Source organism: Zeugodacus cucurbitae, chromosome 3, assembly GCF_028554725.1.
Source record: "Zeugodacus cucurbitae isolate PBARC_wt_2022May chromosome 3, idZeuCucr1.2, whole genome shotgun sequence".
In the NCBI taxonomy this organism is placed as follows: Eukaryota; Metazoa; Arthropoda; class Insecta; order Diptera; family Tephritidae; genus Zeugodacus; species Zeugodacus cucurbitae.
The window spans coordinates 73,616,164-73,637,638 of record NC_071668.1 but is presented as its reverse complement, the minus strand read 5'-3'; the positions used below and the strand labels follow the sequence as shown (position 1 = coordinate 73,637,638).

Here is a 21,475-nt window from a genome sequence, read left to right as displayed (position 1 = left end):
TAGACCGATGACTTAAATAGGCAATCTTGAAGCATATGAGCATTAAATGTGGTCTTCAGATTTACTATAAGAGCTTCGAGCAGTGATTTTAGATTTGCACTGTCGTATTTCAGTACTAGAAACTCGGATGATTATGAAAACTTCAGAGGTACTAACATAATTCTCGTATTATCCCCTAACTCACCTTAAAAAATCGTCTAACAAAAATATATGTATATTTTGTGACTAACTGTACTAAATTGTATACTTCTATTGTTGCTAATAATAGTTTTTTCTGTCTGAATAACGCTGCATCTGAGAAATATTCCTTGTCCACAGTAGCCAAATGTGGTATATTATATATTGGGTATACACTGCGTATACGTAACAATAAAAAATGCACATAAACACTTGTGAGTCGTATACTAATAACATATACATACAAATATTTATGAATTCACACATCTACAGTTATATCATGAACACTTACGATAAACCCAACTCGCTAAAAGCACCACCAGCGCCACTGTCGCCATAGCCACCTTTGCCGCGTCGTATTGTCGAACGATTCGTTTTTCGCACTGTACGTAAATCGGTCTCCCAGAAACTAAAAGTTATATAAAGAAAAGAAAAACGAAAAAGACGAAAATAAGTACAAAATATTGCAACGAAAATGAATTTATGAAAATGCTTAAATTTATATGTGAAATATGTGTCTATAAATTGCGCTAAACTACAGCATATGAAAGGCATATTTAGTAATTGGATAAAGGTGTGAAAATATTTCGTTAACCTGAGCTCTTTTTTGTATGTGATGAAGGTTAAGTAGAGAGTGAAATGTGTCAAATAAAGACGCAGATGAAAGTGTATAGCATCATTTGCTGCTATGCTTTCATTTCTATTTTATCTTTTGCTACCTTTTCACATACTTTTTGCAAAAAACTCTTTAAGCAGACAATGCTTATTGAAAGTGATAGTTTTCTACTTTACTCTGGCACATTTTTTTTTTGTGTAGAAAACTAGGAGCTCGCATACGCAGTCACAATTGTCTCCATTTCAAATGATTTTTTGTGTGCGTGTGTCTCAGAAAAAACAGTTTTATTAGCACTAAGGATATTAGGTATAAATAAGGCAGCATGTGTGTGAAATATCTGGTGCGAGCGTGACAGCAGGACAATTGTAAATGATGGTAGACGATTCGGTAGATGAGTGTGTTTGTTTGTGTGGTTAAGAGACAGACACAGGTGTGTGTTGCGTATTGTATTGCGAAATTGAAAATTTAAGCACACACGTGTATTTTACTGTAAAATGCGTTATGAAAGAGATGTTCTCAAATCTGTGACATTGTAGTTAGGAAAATCGGGAAAATATTAGATGTTAGACATGCAAGTAGTACATTGAGTAAACATGTATTTAATTGAATTGAATTTAATTTAATTTAATTAAAAAAAAAAATTAATTTAATTTTGTTGAAATGCAACCCTTTAGCAACTTACATCTTTGAGTAACCCTGATTTTTAGTTTAGTAAGAAACCCAAAAAATTCTTTCACTTGCATTTTGACCTTTAAATAAACTACATCTTTTTGAGTTGAACATTCCAAAGCGTTTTTTTCTTGGATTCGTGCAGTACAAAAGTAAGATAAAACAACAGGTTATGGGCCCAGGTGCAAATTCCTGGGAACCTAGTAAATCGCGCTAAGTAATTAATAAAAATATGTGTTCGTCGCTTTTTAACATAGAAAAATTGGATGAGTCCAATTATGACTCATGGAACTTGCAGCTACAAAGTGTGCTTGTTCATCAAGAGTTGTGGCCTGTTACGTGCGGAGAATTGCCCGCTCCAAAAGAAGGTGCCGATGAAAAAGCTGTGTTGCTGTGGAAGGCAAAAGACGATAAGGCAAAAGCAACAATAATCCTCAGCATTACGCCTATGCAGATAAGCCACATTAAAAACTGCAAATCGGCGAATGAGGCGTGGAAATGTCTACAAGAAGTGCATAGACCAAAAGGGCCTGTGAGAAAGGTAACTTTGTTCAAGCAGTTACTTGGAATTCGAATGAATGACGGTGAGTGTGTCCAGCAATACGTTTGCAAATTTACGGCAGTCGCAGAGAAGCTTGCTGAAATTGGAGTGTGTCTCCAGGATGATTTGTTCGTTATTATGCTTCTTGCAAGTCTGCCGAAATCATTTGAGAGTTTGGTGGTTGCTTTGGAGTCTCGCGATGAGCTACCAAATCTCACTGCTGTTAAAATTAAATTAATAGAAGAAGGCGAGCGACGTAAAACATGCCAGTCTGAGCATACCGAGGGTAGCGTGCAAGCTTTCGTAGCACACGCAAACACAAACGCAAAAAAAAAATATTTTTGAACATACAAAATCGAACGACAGTGCAAGTACCGCAAGCACACGCAAAGACAATAGCAAAAAATCAAATTTAAAATGTTACAGTTGTGGCAAAAAAGGTCATTTCGCCGCACAATGTAAAGGAAAAGATCGAGAAAAATCTTCGCATCAAAATGTAACAAGAAACGGACTGTTTGCTGCTGTTAGTAGCAGAATTTTACACAACGATGTTTGGTGCGTTGACAGCGGCGCTTCTTCACACTTATGTTGTAACCGCAACATGTTTGATGAGTTCGAGCCGTGTGAAGAATCAATTATGTTAGCGGCGGAACACAAAATATTAGCAAAAGGCAAAGGTGTTGTTCGATTGCGAACAAACGAGTTTGATGTGACTCTCGTAGATGTTTTGTTCGTACCGGGTTTACAGTGCAACTTTGTGTCAGTTGCCAGAGCAGTTAACAGTGGCTATATTGTCGAATTCAAGGGAAACACGGCGAAGTTCTTTGACAAACACGGAGGAATAATATTATGCGCACAAAAGGTCAGAGATTTATATTTACTTGAAATAAATAAAAATAAATTGTTCTTTGCGAAGAAAATTGCTGACGACGTGATGAAGTGGCATAATAGATTTGGCCATCTGAATTTCGCAAGTTTACGGCAGCTTAGTAATAAGCAGATGGTGTTTGGACTTCCGATTAATATACCGACTGATGTCAACTGCGCTTTGTGCATGTCGAGTAAATGCACTCAGCGGCCATATAGTAACTCACAAAATTATGCAGCCGATGTATTGGGGGTGGTGCATACTGATGTTTGCGGTCCGGTAAATGTTGCATCGATCGGTGGAGCCCGATACTTCTTAACCTTCATGGATGATAAAACGCGCTATATATTCGTGTATTTTTTACGGCACAAAAGCGAGGTGTTCGAAAAATTCAAGGAATTTAAAGCAATGGCAGAGCGTCAAACTGGGGAGAAATTAAAGATATTAAGAAGCGACAATGGGACAGAGTTTGTCAACAATATTTTTGATGAATATTTAAAAGCGAATGGCATTTTACGGCAACTTACGGTCCCGTATACGCCACAGCAAAATGGTGCTGCTGAGAGGTTAAATCGCACTCTACTTGAAATGGCAAGGTGTATGTTGCTGGGTGCAGGTCTCGAACAGTCGTTATGGGGTGAAGCGGTATCTACGTCCGCGTATTTGCGGAATCGTTCTCCAACCAAAGCGTTAGATAGTGTAACGCCGTATGAAGCATGGCATGGGCATAAGCCAACGGTGGCGCATTTAAGAGCGTTTGGATCATTTGCAGTGGCACTTGATAAACGGCAGCGAGACAAATTCAAGCCAAAGGGTAAAGAATATGTTATGGTAGGATATTCTGACACTTCAAAGGCGTATAGATTGTACGATAAAGAAGCAAAGCGTTTAATTGTTAGTAGGGATGTATACTTCATCGAGCAAACGCAACACAAGCAACAGCATGAGGCAATTTTAGACGTATTGAATCCGATAAATGTTCTCGTGTCCGATAATGAGCAGATGGCTCAGGTACCTGTCATTCAAGTGGATGAGGCAAACGATAACGCGAACGAAGATGAAGTTGTAGATGATGGTGGCATGCAGCCAGAGAAAAGTGATGACGATTTCGAGTCTCCTGAAGATGAACCAACTTCGCTTAAACGTGGGCCAGGTAGACCGAAATTGATTCGTACTGGTGTATGCGGTAGACCAAAAAAACAGTATAATTACTTAAGCTTGTTGACGTATGGCAATATTAAAGTACCTGATACAGTAGGTGAGGCGTTATCAAGTGAACTTTCTGGCGATTGGTGCAATGCAATGAAAGCTGAATACGAATCGTTGTTGAAGAACAAGACTTGGGAACTTGTGAAGCTACCAAGAGACCAAAAACCAGTGCGTAATAAATGGGTGTTCGCGGTCAAAAGAAATAAGGATGGAAATGTAGAACGGTTTAAAGCGAGGTTGGTTGCGAAAGGGTGTTCGCAAATTTACGGTGTAAACTATACCGAGACTTTTTCACCCGTCGTACGTTACAATACCATTCGAATGATTTTTGCGATAGCAGCGGAATACCGTTTGCACTTACATCAAATGGATGTATCCACCGCTTATTTGAATAGCGATTTGTCTGAAGATATTTATATGAATCAACCCGAAATGTTTGTGGATAAGCGTTATCCTGATCATTGCTTAAAGTTAAAGAAAGCTTTATATGGCCTTAAGCAATCCGGTCGCCAATGGAATATGAAATTAGATTCCATATTGAAGCAGATAGGATTCAAACAGTGTGAGTGTGAACCGTGCGTATATGTTATGCACAAGGGCAAGCAGTTGAATATTATAGCCGTTTATGTTGATGACTTACTGATTGCCAGCTCGGATTACAGTCACTTAAAACTTATAAAGGCTATGATATCAAATAAAGTTGAAGTTGTGGACAAGGGTCAAGTCCAGCACTTTTTAAGCATGGAGGTTGAGAGAGATGGTGAAACTGGAGCTATTGCTATTAGTCAGAAGGGACATATTAAAAGGTTATTGCGCGAGTACGAAATGGAAAATTGTCGACCGATCGCCATCCCTTTAGATCCAGGACACCAAGTTATGTGTAATGAGCAGAATTGTAAAAAAGCAGATCAGGTGCAGTATCAATCACTCATTGGGTCACTTATGTATCTAGCTGTGTGCACGCGACCTGATATCTTGCACTCGGTTTGTAAGCTAGCACAGCGTAACAATGATCCACATGTAGAACATTTATCAGCAGCAAAGCGCATATTAAGGTTTTTATGCACCACACAAGATATGCAACTGAAGTATAACAAAACCGGTAAACCAATTGAGTGTTTTGTGGATTCCGACTGGGGTGGTGACACAGGTGATCGGAAATCGTATACTGGGTATGCAGTTATGTTAGCCGGAGGAGTGTTTTCATACGAATGTAAAAAGCAAACGACGATAGCACTTAGCAGCACAGAAGCCGAATACATGGCGCTAGCATGCGTTGTTAAAGAAGCTGTTTACTTGAAGCAGCTATTAACTGAAATGGAACTCGAATGCCCGGATGCGATGATAGTGAACGGAGATAATTTAAGCGCGATGAATTTAGTCAAGAACCCCGTATACCACGCTCGAAGTAAACACATTGATATTAAATATCATTTTATAAGAAATATCTATCGAAGTGGCGAAATCGAACTTAATTACTGCAGCACTAGTAATATGATTGCAGACATATTTACTAAGAACCTAGCCAGACCTAATCATGAAAAATTTTCTAAAATGTTGAACTTGTGTTAAATATATTTACTTGTAATGCTCAAATATGTTCGTTGAGGTGGCGTGTTGAAATGCAACCCTTTAGCAACTTACATCTTTGAGTAACCCTGATTTTTAGTTTAGTAAGAAACCCAAAAAATTCTTTCACTTGCATTTTGACCTTTAAATAAACTACATCTTTTTGAGTTGAACATTCCAAAGCGTTTTTTTCTTGGATTCGTGCAGTACAAAAGTAAGATAAAACAACAAATTTAATTTAATTTAATTTTATTTTATTTTATATTTATTTTGTTTTATTTTATTTTATTTTATTTTATTTTATTTTATTTTATTTTATTTTATTTTATTTTATTTTATTTTATTTTATTTTATTTTATTTAAATTTAATTTAATTTAATTTAATTTTATTTTATTTTATTTTATTTTATTTAATATAATTTAATTTAATTTAATTTAATTTAATTTAATTTAATTTAATTTAATTTAATTTAATTTAATTTAATTTAATTTAATTTTATTTTATTTTATTTTATTTTATTTTATTTTATTTTATTTTATTTAATTTAGACTATTTTATTTAATTCAATTTAATTTAATTTAATTTAATTTAGACTATTTTATTTAATTCAATTTAATTTAATTTAATTTAATTTAATTTAATTTAATTTAATTTTATTTTATTTTACTTTATTTTATTTTATTTTATTTTATTTTATTTTATTTTATTTTATTTTATTTTATTTTAATTTAATTTAGATTATTTTATTTTATTTAATTTAATTTAATTTAATTTAATTTAATTTAATTTAATTTAATTTAATTTAATTTAATTTTATTTTATTTAATTTAATTTAATTTAATTTCATTTAATTTAATTTAATTTAATTTAATTTAATTTATTTTAATTTAATTTAATTTAATTTAATTTAATTTAATTTAATTTAATTTAATTTAATTTAATTTAATTTAATTTAATTTAATTTAATTTAATTTAATTTAATTTAATTTAATTTAATTTAATTTAATTTTATTTTATTTTATTTTATTTTATTTAATTTAATTTAGACTATTTTATTTAATTCAATTTAATTTAATTTAATTTAATTTAGACTATTTTATTTAATTCAATTTAATTTAATTTAATTTAATTTAATTTTATTTTATTTTATTTTATTTTATTTTATTTTACTTTATTTTATTTTATTTTATTTTATTTTATTTTATTTTATTTTATTTTATTTTATTTTATTTTATTTTATTTTATTTTAATTTAATTTAGATTATTTAATTTAATTTAATTTAATTTAATTTAATTTAATTTAATTTAATTTAATTTAATTTTATTTTATTTAATTTAATTTAATTTCATTTAATTTAATTTAATTTAATTTAATTTAATTTAATTTATTTTTATTTAATTTAATTTAATTTAATTTAATTTAATTTAATTTAATTTAATTTAATTTAATTTAATTTAATTTAATTTAATTTAATTTAATTTAATTTAATTTAATTTAATTTAATTTAATTTAATTCAATTTAATTTAATTTAATTTAATTTAATTTAATTTAATTTAGATTATTTTAATTATTTTTATTTTATTTTATTTTATTTTATTTTATTCAAGTTATTATATATAATGTTTTTTTATTTAACTGTATTTTGGTCCCACTCTTTCTGTTCTCTCTTCAAAGCTATCAATGTCACAATTATCCCTCTATCGGTTAATCTAAATTAATTGCAATAATATTGTGAGAAAACTTTCATTCTCCTAATAGGTTCTTCATTTTATGCTCTTCTCAATTACATTTACGCAATAATAATGTCACTGACGTCACTGAATGGCCATTGGCCTTGGCAGTAACGAGTATAAGCAATGACGCTACACAGAGAAAATACGAAAAAAGGAAGCAAAATGAAGGGGCGAAATAAAATTGAAAGGCAGTTTGTGGACTGACGAAATTAATTTTATGGCAAAAAAAAAATCATTTTGAGAAAAACCATGCGTACAGAGAGAGGCTTGAAGTGCTATAGTTCTACATATATGGTCACATATGTGTGTGTTTGTTGTAGAGTGCATGGAAGCATGCCAATTTGAGTTATTGAACTTGAAAAGTTTGCGCAACCCAATCAAGTACAATGTGAATGCGTTGCTGATGTGTCATTTTAGGTGACAACGTACGCTCGTTTGTTCGCCGGAAATTTTTCATACGACAACACTATAACAGCACTAACACGCCTACGAGCAGGCGAGAGCGCCGAGTGGCAAATTGTCGTTGTAGAGAAATCGAAATTTTGGCAAAAGTTATTGCACGCTGCAGTTTAATTTTTCCCTTTTGATTTATTTTAATGTTTTTCCTGTTATAGCTTTTGCTTTATAATTTTTTTTATTTTTGTTCTTTTTTGTGTTTTGCTTTTGCACAAAGCACACACATTTTTGCAGGAAATCGATATTTTTCGTGCTAAGTAATCGATTTTAAATTAACTTTTGTGTTCCACTTCCGTTTTTGTATTTCGCCAAAGGCAACGACTTCCTGTTTGTGTGTGTGAAAAAAATCGCGCGCTCAAATTCTCGCCTTATTGGCCATGATTTCTTTTGGCCAACGCCTTCGCTGCCGTCATGGCAGGTGTGATAAATGGACTGTTATCGCTTTATTAAGCAATAAAAATGAAATATGGCCATGGCTGCTGCATTGCGTTCTCAAACACGAAAATTACGCAATAAAGTATTGAAAGGAAATAAAAATATAATTGAATACAGGCATTCGAATTGCTCTGTGCACAAACACACAGACACATACACAGTAGAAGTACGACAGAAGCCGCTGTTACAGTCGTACGTGCGCTGCAACGTGTTTGGCTTATTTCTATTTTATTTTATAATAATTCACTTGGCGCACAATATCCTTGAGACTCTTTTGTATTGGCAAGCGTAGATTGAAAAATAATATTTGAAGTGTTTATTTATTTGTTTTGAAAATATGCAGTGAAGGGAAATATTCAGGCAAAAAAAAACAAACAAAAAAAAATAGCTCAGTAATCAGCTTTTACAAGTAATTCTATAAATACATACTCATTACTTTTATAATTACACAGGAATTGTAAACCCCAAATTATTGCTTTGTCTTGCTTTCTATAATAATAGCTTTATATACCAAGCCATTCACACACCTAATTGTGTACTAAGACACATATCTGCTCTACATATTCACACCCAAATGACTTTGTATATATTTACTTATTTATGGCTTTGAAAGTTCCGTTTCATTGTGGTCTATAAATGAGATATGTTTCAATAAATTGTATCAACCGATGGTGATTAAGACACCTTAATTAGGTATTAGTTTAATTAGGCTGCATATTGATAATTAAATGGGTAGTCAAAGAGGTGATACATAATAAGTAGAATGTATGGCAGACCTGGCTTAAGTTAAGAATTATGTTATCAAATGCTTTGTGTTAAGTCAGGTAGTGCTAGGTTGCCTATAAATAAGGTGTTTAATGTAATGGCTTGCTAGATTATGTTAAGTTCAGTTATGTTTAGCTATGTTAAGTTATGCTATGTTACACTATGTTTTGCTTAATATCTTGATTTGTAAAGGGATGCTATGCTTATATTTTAACTATGTACATATGTTACTTACGTTAAGTTATGTTAAGTTGTGTTATGTTATGTTACAATAGGTATTATTATTTAACAGCTTTCCTACTTTTATTAAATGTAACGTTATTTAAAGTTAAATTATATTACGTTACGTTAAGTTTATTTATGTTAAGTTAAGTTTTGTTACATTACATTAGGTACTATTCTTTAAGTACTTTGCAATAATAATTTTTATTAAGTTAAATTTTGTTATCTCACTTTAAGTTACGTTACGATAAGTATTTCGTAAAGTTAAGTTATGTTATGTTATGTTACGTTAAGTCATGTTAAGTTAAGTTAAGATTTAAGAATCTTTTTTCAAGGCCTCTCAACATTAAATTCATCACGAATTTGCTTAAAACTACTTCCTTAGCTTTAATAGATTACGCTTAAACATATATATACTATACTATACTATATATCAGTATGTACAAACGTCTATAAAGTATTTGTATATATGAAACAAAATACACTCACGCATATGCTACATTAGCTAAGCGACGCCTGCGGATACAAATATCCAACACTTTTTCATACTCACACACCGCCTAAGCTCATACTTAGGCAACTCATTGTCGACAAATACCACTTAGACACGTCAGACACGCAGTTAGTCAGTTCATCAAAGTCAGTTAAAGAAAGTATAAGCCGGTATAACATACGAAAAGAAATGACTACTCTATATAGCTGTATGAGTATACCCAATGCGTATATGAGTGTAACGAAAGGGTATGACAAACACATGCAATAGAAAAAATCCATATATACGCACAAATATTTTACCATTTCCGCTTTAAGTCTTAGCTGAAGGCCAGTGAATGGTAAACAGGAAAAAATTGGAATAAGTTGCATGAAGTATGCTTGAGTGTGGTGAAAGGATATAGGAGAATTGAAAAAAATAGCCATATGACTGTATTGGAAATGTTGAAATGGTTTAAATTTCAACGCCTATGGCCGTTTAAAAGTAATCTAGATAACGGAACACTTAGAAATAGTGAAAGCGTACAAGTATGTCGCACACACATTTGACATATATTTAAGTGGACTTTAGTTTGATGGCAATAAAGATTGGCAGACAATCAAGATTTAGGTTAGTTTGATGCGAAAAGTTAAGTAAAAGAGAAAACTAAATTGTGGGAAAAAGAACTAACGCTTTTTTTTCACAGTAATTGTAATGGTAATGCTAATTGTAGTAATCGATATAGTAATTGCAATAAATGTCTACGTATTTATAATATTAGTACTGGTAATGCCAATTTAATGGTATTGGTATAGTAGGAGCTAATTGTAATGGAACTGGTAATGCTATTTGTAATGATATTGGTACTAGTAATGCCTTTTTGTATTAGTATTAGCACTGGAAATTTTATTTGTAATGGTACTGGTACTGGTAATGCTAATTGTAATGGTACTGGTACAAGTAATGCCTTTTTGTATTAGTATTGGCACTGGAAATAATATTTGTAATGGTATTGGTACTGGTAATGCAAATTGTAATGGTACTGGTAAAGATAATTGTAATGGTACTGGTACTAGTAATGCCTTTTTGTATTTCTATTAGTACTGGTAATGCTATTTGTAATGGTATTGGTACTGGTAATGCAAATTGTAATGGTACTGGTAAAGATAATTGTAATGGTACTGGTACTAGTAATGCCTTTTTGTATTTCTATTAGTACTGGTAATGCTATTTGTAATGGTATTTATATTGTTAATATTATTAAGATTTAATGGCAATAGTTAAAATAGGTTTTAACACTCTACAATAGTAATGGTAACCACGGTGATTTCTATGGACAGTAATGGTATTCATTATTATTCATTATTGGTATGGTAATTGTAAAAGTATCTGTGATTCTAAGAGTATAAAAATAGTAATGCCATTGATATATTAATTAACACAATTCATCACAAATGCACATTGCTAACTAAGAATCCGCCAAAGGGCATACAGAAAAATAAATGTACCCCATTACTGCACGCTTATATGTATACTTTATATACTTTATGTGGGTTATCAAAGCTATTTTTTGCGCCATCCAATTATCGCTTATGTCCAGCTGTGTTATTAACTATCTGTCAGCGGTTGAGATTTGCCTTAAATCCTTCGTTATTGCTGTCCGCACAGCCATACCTGCACATATGTACATACATAACCATATTTTTTGTGCATATATGACCGCAAGATATATGAATACACAACAACAGTTTGCCATTTGTGTCTCTTCCATACTCGTTAAGCGGCCGTACCTTTTTTATCTTGTATTCTACTTTATCTCATCTTTTGCTTCACATTCACTTTCACTTTTACCAACGACGTTTTGGTTATAAATGCTTTCGAATTACCCCGCAGGCATTGTGAAAGCGCAGTTGAATGGAAAACGGAAATTACTTTTACTTTACTGATTTACCCACTATTGGTGTCTGTCGGCTATATGGCTTTTAAAGACACATGGCTATGCCAAGGCAACTAGTTCACTGCAGATTGATTAGCCTATATTTAGGCGTAAATGGAAATGTATTGCCTATGGGCATTAGTATTTATGTAGATAGCCATCAGTGCTAATGTGCATATAATCACCCCTTTTCTTTTCAATTATGTGAAGGCAGTGAATTGACGTTTGGGAAGTTTGGAGTGTGAAGTGTTCACTTTAAGGGAATTAGTTTAATAAAAATTCAATAAAGTTTGTTTCTAACGATTGTGTATAGCATACTTTTTGGCGTGCTTGACTTTATTATTTATTCATTTTATTTTGATAAGGATTTCGGTGCGAAATATAAAATAATATTCAACTTATGAAACGAAGTATTACTGTATTTGTTTCGCCTTTAAAGTCTTAAAAAAAATTATGTATTTCTCTATGTACGAATTATTACATCAGCAATTAAGCAAATGCGCCTAAAAGCCGGCAATATCGAGTTGTTGTTGTGTACATTTATAATAGCGTTGTCCTAGTTAAACCAAATAAAACGCTGCAATCAAGAAAGTCTTTATGTAACTAAATAAATGTTTTAACGCCCAAAAGTAGGCTATACGAGTTTATATAAGAAATATTTGTGTTGGCAAATGAATTATGTGACAAAAAATGCTGCAAGTTATGAAATGACATGTCAAAAGCCATAATATGTTTGGCTTAATTCTTTGTGGTGTGATGTGGACATTGAGGGATTTAAATAAATATTTACTTAGATAATATAGAGATAGTTTCATTTACAAATAAAGAATTGAATGTTATGTCATATACAGTATAATGGAAAGTTTTATTCATCGAAATGATAGTATATTCAGCGGTGTTCAGTGGAAAATAATTGTATTTTTTTTTCTTTTTCTATCGCTGGATAGTCTTCCATATAGATATATATCAAATATTTATCTGATTTTCCCCAGTTATACTTTTACATGATACCTTTGTCTTGGTATACTCCCTTTTCATAACCTCTGAACGTTTGACTTCAGTTCTGAATTCACATCAAACTCTCTCTCTCTATGTTTCTCTCTTTGCTTTTATTTTTTCTATTTCCCTCTCTTGTTATATGTACAACCGTCACACTCACACTCTTTATTTCTCTTCCACTTCCTCTATATACAACCCTGACACTCACTCTCTGTCTCTGTCTCTTTCTTTTCCACTCATACTCAATCCATAGCTCATTCTCTCTCTACCAATCTCCATTTGGATACCTTTTCATTATTTCTCTCTATCTGTTTCATTCACTCTCTATATCCAGTCTTATATTTCCTCTATATACAACCCTCGCACTCACTCTCTCTCTCTTTCTTTTCCACTAATACTCTATCCATAGCTCATTCTCTCTCTACCAATCTCCATTTTGATATTTTTTCGTTATTTCTCTCTATCTATTTCATTCACTCTACTTATCTAGTTTTATATTTCTCTCCCTTTCCCTCCACTGCAAGATCTCATACTCTTCACTTTATATGATCTCGTACTCACCGTTTCAAATCCGGACTTGCAGTGTAGGGTGCCGAAACTTCTTTGATCTTCAAAACAATAATTGCCGTAATGAATATACAAATTATATTAATAACCGTTAGCAGCGAAGATATAATGCCATTAATGAAAAATTCCGTTGGTAAATAATTCGTGTAGAGAAATGGATACGCAGTGGTGCCGTTCAACGGTTCGTCTTTCAAGTGTGGTATACGTATGCCAGGATATATAAGCCAAATGCAAGCCAATGCCCAATAGAGACCCTAAGAGGGAGGGAGAGAGAGAAATATTAAAGAAATATTTTAAATGTGCATTGAGAGGAATAATAACTGTAATTCTAAGAACACTTTCTAATAGATGGATTAAAATGGACTGCAAACAACTGAAGTATATTCGCGCAATTTCAATTTCCACATAATTCTCCAAACTCTCTCGCTTTCATACGCTTAGAGTTGTGTAAATTTATGCAGAAATTTCCGTTTTTATGTCATTTGTCTCCCGCTTTCATGACTTGACATAGTTTTTTGTCATGGGGTCAACCAGCCGTCAATAAATCCTGCCACAGCACATAAACATAAACATACTCGTATAATATACACACAGGGTTGTATCCCACGCTGTCTGCTGCTGCCACGTTCTTCCTTTATTTTTCACGCTTCGTTGTCAACTCATATTTATTTATCGTTTGTGAAATGCAAATTAAATGCGGCTGCGCATGCGGAAAAATCTTAATAACGGGTGATTTTTTTGAGGTTAGGATTTTCATGCATTAGTATTTGACAGATCACGTGGGATTTCAGACATGGTGTCAAAGAGAAAGATGCTCAGTATGCTTTGACATTTCATCATGAATAGACTTACTAACGAGCAACGCTTGCAAATCATTGAATTTTATTACCAAAATCAGTGTTCGGTTCGAAATGTGTTTCGCGCTTTACGTCCGATTTATGGTCTACATAATCGACCAAGTGAGCAAACAATTAATGCGATTGTGACCAAGTTTCGCACTCAGTTTACTTTATTGGACATTAAACCAACCACACGAATGCGTACAGTGCGTACAGAAGAGAATATTGCGTCTGTTTCTGAGAGTGTGGCTGAAGACCGTGAAATGTCGATTCGTCGCCGTTCGCAGCAATTGGGTTTGTGTTATTCGACCACATGGAAGATTTTACGCAAAGATCTTGGTGTAAAACCGTATAAAATACAGCTCGTGCAAGAACTGAAGCCGAACGATCTGCCACAACGTCGAATTTTCAGTGAATGGGCCCTAGAAAAGTTGGCAGAAAATCCGCTTTTTTATCGACAAATTTTGTTCAGCGATGAGGCTCATTTCTGGTTGAATGGCTACGTAAATAAGCAAAATTGCCGCATTTGGGGTGAAGAGCAACCAGAAGCCGTTCAAGAACTGCCCATGCATCCCGAAAAATGCACTGTTTGGTGTGGTTTGTACGCTGGTGGAATCATTGGACCGTATTTTTTCAAAGATGCTGTTGGACGCAACGTTACGGTGAATGGCGATCGCTATCGTTCGATGCTAACAAACTTTTTGTTGCCAAAAATGGAAGAACTGAACTTGGTTGACATGTGGTTTCAACAAGATGGCGCTACATGCCACACAGCTCGCGATTCTATGGCCATTTTGAGGGAAAACTTCGGAGAACAATTCATCTCAAGAAATGGACCCGTAAGTTGGCCACCAAGATCATGCGATTTAACGCCTTTAGACTATTTTTTGTGGGGCTACGTCAAGTCTAAAGTCTACAGAAATAAGCCAGCAACTATTCCAGCTTTGGAAGACAACATTTCCGAAGAAATTCGGGCTATTCCGGCCGAAATGCTCGAAAAAGTTGCCCAAAATTGGACTTTCCGAATGGACCACCTAAGACGCAGCCGCGGTCAACATTTAAATGAAATTATCTTCAAAAAGTAAATGTCATGAACCAATCTAACGTTTCAAATAAAGAACTGATGAGATTTTGCAAATTTTATGCGTTATCAAGCTCTTAAAAAATCACCCTTTAAAATAAACCATTGACCTGTCTGCGGGCTGGCGTGGAGATATATGTTATGTGTTGTGGAATTATGGCAAAAAGTACAAATATAAATATTTATTTTTTACGTTGGGATACCCATAAATTTGTTTGCACAAATGTGGCCTGTCGGAAAAATTTGATTGAATGACATGAGTCAGAAGTTTGATGTTGGGGAAGTAGTAAATCTAGAAGTCTCTAGCTTTCAAATAATTTAATAAGAGCGTTCTTTGGAGGAAACAGTCTTTTCGGAAACATCCTTTAGCCTGTCTTAACTGAGACTGGGCTATCTAGGAGGTTATGACGTCCTATGTTGTGGGTTAAAGTCTCCCTATGAACATTATATGCTTACTTGGAGCACTATTTTGATATCTGAACTATTAAAGAACTATTTAATTTTAATTTTTATCGGCTCTTCTATTAATATATAGATATAGATATTTTCAAAATTTTTCCTAAAGGGTATGTAGGTACATACCGTTATTGTAACTGTTTACTGTCCATATATCCACATAAATATAAATATATATTTTTTCTATAATAGCGTTAATTCTGCATTCTCATAGTTGTACCCAAATACGATTATTATTATATACTTAGGCTTTGCTTTGACCCTACTTTAAAAAGGTGACTTGAAAATATAACGGTTTAGTAATGCCAGCTGATTACTTGTATTTCTTCTTATTTGAGGCATTTTCTAAAAGTATCTATCGGCATAGACCTATAGCTGCTTCTATACATACAAATATTTTTATATTTATGCTTATAGCTTGTTCAGCTTAAACGCACAGATATAAAAAAATCTTAATGTGTGCGTACAGAAGCGGCGAATCTGAGTCAGTTGTGACAGAAATGAAAATGAGTCAGTAGCGCGCCCAGTCACATAAATTTTCCACTCGTCCTATTTGCCGGAAGATTTATGCATGTTTGGATGGCCGTAATTCTGAGGCTTTTTTGGTTTAACTTTCAGAAATTTTATGGCGACGCGTCGTAGTGTTATTGAATTTGTGTTCTTCACGAAGAGATGTGAAATTTAATTATAGGTTTAAAGTGGGGCTACACAAAATAGTTCCTATATCGGTGTTTAAAGTAAGTTCAAGAAACACTTTTGGACTTTGACAGGAGTTTATGAGTAGTCTGAAACTTAAACTCTGAAAATTTGTTTTAACTTGATTTTATTACTTTACTTTACTATCATATCAAAATATTGGCTTGAAAAAAAAACTGAATTTCCATAGATAACATAAATTTTGAAACATAAATTTTGAGTTTACGGTTACTGTTTCGCCTTAAACCCAAAAATTCTAAGTTTAGCAAGTGCTTGCATTTTGGTATTAGGTCTCCAATCGATTTTTTTGTATAAAAACGGTTACAAATGTCGATGAGCCTCAGCCGCACTTTTTTTTGGAATTAAAAGAGAATAGCAAAATTTCCCGCAAATGTCGAGAATTTGGCTCAAAAAGTGACATTTTCAGTTGAGAATAAGTTTAGGATGCAAACAGATCTTTGCAAATATTTTGTTGGGTAAATGTTAACATAAATGTCCAAGATCGATATAAAACGATTTAATCGATTTAATCGACCAGTGCTTGACCCCAGATACATCTATTGGAAAACGGCGGAAGCAAAGTTGTAGACCTAATATTTAAAATTAATTAAATTCAGAATTTATGAGCCGTGTTTAATCTTAAACTCCAAAATTGTTGTTAAACTCGAGTTTATTGCTGTACATAAATATTAATTTTTGAAAAAAAAAAAAATGAAATTGGTGAAATCGAACTGAGAATATTTGTTTGACAAACTTAAAGTTCATGAACAGTGTTTAATTTTAAACTCCTTCTCAATTTCTAAGGAATTTTAATTTATTTTTGGTTTAAAATATGTTGCCATATCTAGAAAACAATTTCTTGAACTAATTAAATCCAAATCTTTGCTGTTCAAAAACTCATAAATCATGACAAAAATAAATTAATTAGTCTACAAGAGTTATTTAAAAAATGCAAAATTTATTATCCATTAATATTTCTATCTTCTCTTTAGTTTTTGTAAAATTTACTGACTCAGGCAGCCAACAAAAAGAGTCCCCTACAGCTTCCAAAAATGAAATTTCCACCAAGACAACATCATAAATTAGGCTAGCTAATTCAATTTGTTGATTAAGCGACTGCTAAGTAGCGTTAGCGCATAGATGAAGCAGCCATTGGAATACAGAGTGAGCGATTACTAGTTACTTAAGTTACGACGTCGTCTGAGTTTGTTCGAAGAACTTTAACTATCATAAATCTATTCGAAAATACGCACAGACGTCGCACAAAAAAAAGACGTGTAGGAGAGAGCAATATGAAAGATTAAGTTACTGAATTTGCATCTTACTAAATGAGTACAAGTTTGCGACATTGGCAGACAGACACTAAAGAGTAAAAAAATGGCAGCTCGTTTAAAATTTGGTGCGGCGCGTAAATTACATAAATGGATTTCTTAAGCTGTTGGAAAGCATTTAAAAATAATGCTAATTTAATACTTTTCGTTTCTGGAGTTGCTCGTGTGTGTGCTGTTGGTGCTAGTGGCTGTCTGGGTTTTGGTGAACTTGTCTCACTATTTTAGTGAATTTTTCATGTGGCTGTATTTGCAGTTGGATTACATGCAAATTTGAATTATTGCCTAGTTTTTAAATAATCATTTATCATGTGGCAGTTTGAAGGCAACGCGTGTGAGAATAGAATTTATAAGCAAAATTCGCGCAGAGTTTTGTGACTTTAATTTTTAAGTTCAGAATTTTATGCAAATAATCTTGAGTATAAAATTTCTTAAAAATTTTCTCACAACTTCAGTGCTTTAATAAATTTGAGGCTACAAAAAAGTATGGTTCAATGTGCCTTCAATTAGACATGACTGATTTCTGATAAATTTTCTTCTAATTTATCTGCATTTTGTCGCTCAATGGGGTCGCACTATGAAATATAAATTAAACAGATATACTTTAAATATTCGTCAAATAAAATGTTATTGCATTGGTCTGTTGGAAAATTTTGTAAAAAACGACGACATAGTTAACCCTTTTCGGTTTGTCTTTATACTAGAAAATATATCAACTACACTATAGCTAGTTGATGTTATCATGAATTTGAATTTCGCTGCATAGTATTCACATGAAATAGTTTTTCTTCGGAAACTGTCAAAATGAATAAAACTTCAGACTAATTATACCTTGAACACCCAGAAGGAAGCATCGGAGACCCTATAAAGTATATATATAAATAATCAGTATGTTGAACTGAGTCGATTTAGCCATGTCCGTCTGTCTGTCTGTCCGTCCGTCTGTATATATACGAACTAGTCCTACAGTTTTTAAGATATCGTTTTGAAATTTTGCAGATGTTATTTTCTCTCTATTTTCAAGAATCTGCTCATTTGTCGGAACTGCCGATATCGGACCAATATATTATATAGCTGTCATACAAACTGAACGATCGGAATCAAGCGCTTGTATGGAAAACTTCCGCATTTTACTACATATCTTCACGAAATTTAGTGTGAGTTATTGCTCATAGAAATAATTTAATATCCGAAAAAATTGTTCAGATCGGTTCACTATAGCATATAGCTGCCATACAAACTGAACGATCGGAATCAATGGCTTGTACGGAAAACTTCCGCATTTTACTACATATCTTCACGAAAGGTGGTGTAAGTTATTGTTCATAGAAATAATTTAATCTCCGAAAAAATTGTTCAGATCGGTTCACTATAGCATATAGCTGCCATACAAACTGAACGATCGGAATCAATGGCTTGTACGGAAAACTTCCGCATTTTACTACATATCTTCACGAAAGGTGGTGTGAGTTATTGTTCATAGAAATAATTTAATCTCCGAAAAAATTGTTCAGATCGGTTCACTATAGCATATAGCTGCCATACAAACCGAACGATCGGAATCAAGGGCTTGTACGGAAAACTTCCGCATTTTACTACATATCTTCACGAAAGTTGGTATGAATTATTGTTCATATAAATAATTTAATCTCCGAAAAAATTGTTCAGATCGGTGCACTATAGCATATAGCTGCCATACAAACCGAACGATCGGAATCAATGGCTTGTATGGAAAATTTTCTCATTTGACGTGGTATTTTCACGAAATTTCACATGGATAATATAATCTCCGAAGAAATTGTTCAGATCGGTTAACTATATAACCTTAATGTTTCTAGCAAACAACCCGGATAAAAAGAATTAGTAAAATGTTTTCTTTTTTTTTTACTTACTTTTTCTGAAGTCTTTAAATTTGCTTAACCACATTGTTACTAAAAGGTTAATATGCGCTTCGGTACAGCCGAAGTTAACGTTTTTTCTTGTTTTAAATTACATTTATCTTTTTTCTTTTTCCCAATTTTATTTATTCTCACAAATATAGTTTACATTGATCTATGAGCAAGGCTTACTTTTCACACATTTCTAAAATTTCCTTGAATTACTAAAACATTTCTAATTATCTACCAAAAATAGTACTCAACTCTCGCTATAAATTATGCACTTTGAGGTCAACTTACAAGTACCCAAAAATGTATTTCAAATTATTTGCATTTGCAATTTCTTTCAATACCTTCCCCCAGAGTAGCAATGATTTACACGCTCATGAGAACTTGTTAAATGCCAGCGTATTCCCCAGCCACAAGCCAATAATTCATGCGGCACAGAATGCGAGTACTACCAATAAATCTACTACTCATGAGTAGAAAGGGAATTGCGCTTGCCCTACATACATGCATATATGCAACCAAAATTATATAAATACAAAGTGCATCTGTGTGTTGTGTAATACGCATTTAATGACCTCAGGAGTGACTGCATGCAAACTGCACGCTGTCAGTGCAAGCGATCAGCAGCATATGCATATATTTGTGTACCATATGCAAAGAGGCAGCGCACACGTGTGCGAATTTGCTTTTGTGTGTGTGTGTCTGTAGAAGTGTGCGAGCGCATGTTACAAAGCTCAACAACGGCGCTAAAATCACTTAATCATGAGTGAATATGCGGTGGAATTGTGGCGGTGAAAATGGGCGCAAATGTTGTAAACACACACACACACATACATACATATATAAATGAATTTAACTAAATATATATATGCATGTAACTATATAGGTGAGTGGCTTGTGTGTTTGTTGGAGAAATATGTTTGCACGCGCAAGCTTAAGGATATGACTTAAATAAATCAAAGCGACACGAGCTCGCTAGCTGCCTTTGTATGCGCGCTTACATAAGCGGATAAGCTCATATAAATATATGTATGTCTATATATATGCATCAACACTCATGCGCCCAAATATTTGTGTTATACATACATCTCCGCATAAGTAAATACAAAGCGCGCGTTCGCCAACCAAACGCCATTTTCGCATTCACTTCTAAGCTCACGACATGCGGTGCGACAATTAATCGTTCGTCGCTTGGTGGACATTTGTGGTTCCGCCGAGCAGCACACGAGCTGCTACTGCTGTCCTCCGTAGCCTCACTAAAGCCCATATTATGGCATAAATTTCAGTTTCACTATTTATTTATTTATATCTACGTATATGCTTGTACTCCATTTATTTTTGATTTTTTTTTCTTATTGTTGTTATTGTTTGTCTTTTGGTTTTCGGTTTGTGTGGCAGTGAATAGGCAGACAGTGAATTGTACTCGTATACTCCCATTGTATGCCGCCACAATTGCACTCGGCTCGGCTGCTCAGCAAACATATTTAGTGTAATAAATTGCCAAATTTTCGTTGCGCTCCACTCCTCTACCTCCTATCGCTCACTTGTTCATATAGTCAAGTAGACAGTGTGTATGTCAGTGATACAAATACCCGCTTGTGTCGCGTAAATATTTGTAAAGCCGCCACGCACACACACAGAGATACACATTTAACATATTATACAGCCAGCTTTCTTCACACTAGTATTTACACTAGTGTACTCATGTGTGTGTTAGTGTATTTGTGCTATTTATCTACACACTCTTCCAAGCCAAATAGACAATATGCTTTTGTTCATTTGTTTGCCATTTCACTTGTGGTCTGCTGCTTTAGTGTTGCTTTTTTTACTATTTTCTCCGCTTTGTTGCCTACATGCGGCCTCTCTATTTGCCCCATTTTGCTCACTTTCGTCACCTCATTTCGTGCGTTGTTATAGCATACATTTTTTGTCATACGCTTAAAACAATAAAG

General features: G+C 33.3%; 2 protein-coding genes across 4 annotated transcripts in view; one reads left to right on the top strand and one right to left on the bottom strand.

Moving 5' to 3' along the window:
* Window positions 1-21,475, top strand: part of LOC105215938 (uncharacterized) — a 276,247-nt gene that overhangs the window by 49,045 nt on the left and 205,727 nt on the right. The window lies entirely within an intron of this gene.
* Window positions 1-21,475, bottom strand: part of LOC105217698 (uncharacterized) — a 97,691-nt gene that overhangs the window by 12,576 nt on the left and 63,640 nt on the right. For all 3 annotated transcript variants that reach the window (XM_054227991.1, XM_054227990.1, XM_054227989.1), the window contains exons 10-11: window positions 13,232-13,491; window positions 470-586 (exon numbers count right to left, since the gene is read on the bottom strand). In XM_054227991.1, coding sequence (XP_054083966.1) covers window positions 470-586; window positions 13,232-13,491 — 377 coding nt within the window. The remainder of the gene's footprint in view (window positions 1-469; window positions 587-13,231; window positions 13,492-21,475) is intronic.